The sequence below is a fragment of the Vicia villosa genome, linkage group LG2 (genome assembly GCF_029867415.1).
Source record: "Vicia villosa cultivar HV-30 ecotype Madison, WI linkage group LG2, Vvil1.0, whole genome shotgun sequence".
In the NCBI taxonomy this organism is placed as follows: Eukaryota; Viridiplantae; Streptophyta; class Magnoliopsida; order Fabales; family Fabaceae; genus Vicia; species Vicia villosa.
This window is the reverse complement of record NC_081181.1, coordinates 173471101-173474051: the sequence shown is the minus strand read 5'-3', so window position 1 is coordinate 173474051 and position 2951 is coordinate 173471101. Positions and strand designations below refer to the sequence as shown.

At 34.5% G+C, this 2951-nt stretch overlaps 1 protein-coding gene across 1 annotated transcript; it reads left to right on the top strand.

Moving 5' to 3' along the window:
* The first annotated feature begins 652 nt into the window (after window positions 1–652).
* Window positions 653–1207, top strand: LOC131650686 (uncharacterized). Its single transcript, XM_058920387.1, has one exon. It carries the CDS (start codon window positions 653–655, stop codon window positions 1205–1207), a length of 555 nt encoding a protein of 184 aa, XP_058776370.1.
* Window positions 1208–2951: the final 1744 nt, after the last annotated feature.

Genomic DNA, 2951 nt, shown 5'->3' with positions numbered 1-2951 from the left:
GCTAGCTGGAAAACTATCAAAGGAGATGTACTTGCAACTGTTATGGAATTCTTCAATCACTGCAGGTTATATAAGCCTTTTAACAGAACAGCAGTCACCTTGATCCCAAAAAGCAATGAGGCAAAAACTGTAAGAGAATTTCGTCCTATTGCAGGGTGCACAACCGTCTACAAAATTATTTCAAAAATCCTAACTACTAGATTGGGGAAAGTTTTGCCAGACATTATAAGCCTATGTCAGGCTGCTTTTGTGCCAGGACAGAAAATCCACCACCATATCCTGCTGGCTTTTGAGCTTATGAAGGGTTATGAGAGGAAGGGTGGTACACCTCGCTGTATGCTCCAATTAGACCTCCAAAAAGCCTATGATATGGTGGATTGGAGGGCTTTGGAGGAAGTTATGTATGAGCTTGGACTGCCACGTTTGTTTATTGATTGGACTGCCACGTTTCACCATCGCACAATATTGGATGCAATGTTTACCATTGCCCAAGGCTGTGCTTCACCATATCAACAGCATTTGCAGATCCTTTGTCTGGACAGGAGGAAATGAAATTAAAAGGAAAAGCCTTGTTGCATGGAAAACAGTCTGCAGCCCGATCAGTCGAGGGGGTCTCAACATCCCTAGTTTGGTGGTTTGGAACAAGACTGCAATGCTGAAATGTCTCTGGAATGTATGCAAAAAATCTGATAATCTTTGGGTTAAGTGGATACATTCTTATTACTTGAAGAATCATGATCCACTATTGGTACCGATTGGTAAATCATGGTCATGGGTAGCCCAAGCTGTTCTGGGTACTAGAGATACTATTGCGGCACATCCTCTTGCATGGGAGAAGCAAATGCAAAGCAGTAGATTCTCTATGACTGATATCTATCAAGCCCTGGTAAAGGAAGATAACATGGTGCCTTGGAGGTTCTTGATGATAAGAAACTATGCTAGGCCTAAAGCAATCATCACCTTATGGTTAGTTTGCCATGGGAAACTAGCCACTAAGGATAGGCTGCTGCGCTTCGGTATGTTACAGGATAGCATCTGTAGCCTTTGTGGAGAGAAAGATGAAAGTATCCAGCACCTTTTCTTTGAATGTCGAGACACAAAACCAATCTGGCTAGCAATTCTGAATTGGATGGATATCACACATGGACCGAGTGGATGGTATGAGGAACCAAGGTTGTCAAACTCGCGAGTCTACTCAGACTCGTAAAAGGTCCATAGACTCGACTCGCAGACTCGACTCGCAAACTCGTACGAGTCTATGGAAAATTAAAAATGACTTTAAAAAACGTGTAAGTGACACATATATGACGCGCTCCTACATTTTTACACTTGTAAATACCTCATATATGACATATACATACATATATATGACATATATATATATATATATATATAATAGAACACCAATTAACATTAAAAGTTTAATTTCATACTCTATAACAAATTTCTTAGCAAAAAAACTCGATAATAAAACAACACAGTATGTAGTTAAAGACTTAAAGTACTAATATCTTCTTAATTGGCTACTATATAAAGCAGAAAAAATCATAAAAAAGATATGCTAATGGCTTCAATCATCGAAAGCTCCAGTGAAATCATCACCATCTTATTCATCGGTATCTTGAGTATCATCATCAAACTCTACCTAGATGAAACAACTTCTTCATCATTAACCTATGTTGGATTGTTTGAAGTTCCACTGCACAACATTAGTAACAACAACATCAGCTTAAATAATATTGCTAACAATAATATCATCTTGCTTAACATTAACTTCTGTTTCCACATTTTCTTCATCAGAATCTTCAGTTATCAATTCATCATCTGAATGAATATCTTAAAATGAAAGAACAAGGCTATTTACTTTTCCTTTTTTACTTTTCAAATTCATATTGCATATGACATAAACAAATTTATTTATTTTTTTTATGCAACATATTTTTCTCTTTGAATGAACTTGCAAAGTAAATATTAATTCAACTCAATGTTTCTAAACAAAATAAAAATCGGGTCTATAAACAAACAAATAACAATTCATTATCATTTCAAAGGAATTTCAATTTCGTTCACAATCATAACAGCTACTTGAAGACGAATTGAAAACCTCTTTAATTCTAGAGTCATATCTCCATAGAAATCTCGCATTAGAGACTAGGAGAGAGATATACTTTCCAATTCTCGTACAAGAAAAACAAAATAAGGGTTTTTTTAAAAAATAAAATAAAATCTTTTGGGAAATTTAGGCCTTTATTGGTTTAAAAAATAAATAAATTTTTTTATAGACTCGTAAACTCATGATAGACTCGCGAGTTTATACGAGTTTGTCCGAGTCTACCCGAGTCTACTTGAGTCTATCAAAAAATGATTCTATGTGCGAGTCTACTCGTTTATGCTTCCTAGACTCGTAAACTCGTACGAGTTTACGAGTCTACCCGCGAGTTTGACAACCATGTGAGGAACTAGGCTGGATATTACATACAACAAAAAGGAAAGGATGGAAAGCGACTGTTTTGAAGATTGCTCTGACTGAAACCTTACATGAGATTTGGTTATATATAAATAGCATCATTTTTGACAATAGAAAGAATACAAAGATAGTGGACAATATTATTGAGAAGATTACATATAGGGGATGGATGTCCAAACATCTTAGAAAGCACATAGCAACACTTATGATGTAACTTGGTTTTGATAATGTCTTTGTTTGAGGGCTGGAACCTAGAGTTCGCCTTGTAATCATTGTTTTTGAATTAATATATTCCTCTTGATTCAAAAAAAAAATAATAATAATAAAAATATATAAATATTTTGTTTATTATTATGCATTTATGAAAAGGAATTTGTTTTATAAAAAAAGGTTTTGTTTTTATAAAGAATTTACAAAAGAATTAAACAAAATAATATATAAAAGAGAAAAGGTCATTTAAAATAAAAAAGAAGCTAGAATTCTC

Coding starts and splice junctions, on each gene's coding strand:
- LOC131650686 (XM_058920387.1), top strand. CDS start 653: ATGCTGAAATGTCTCTGGAATGTATGCAAAAAATCTGATAATCTTTGG.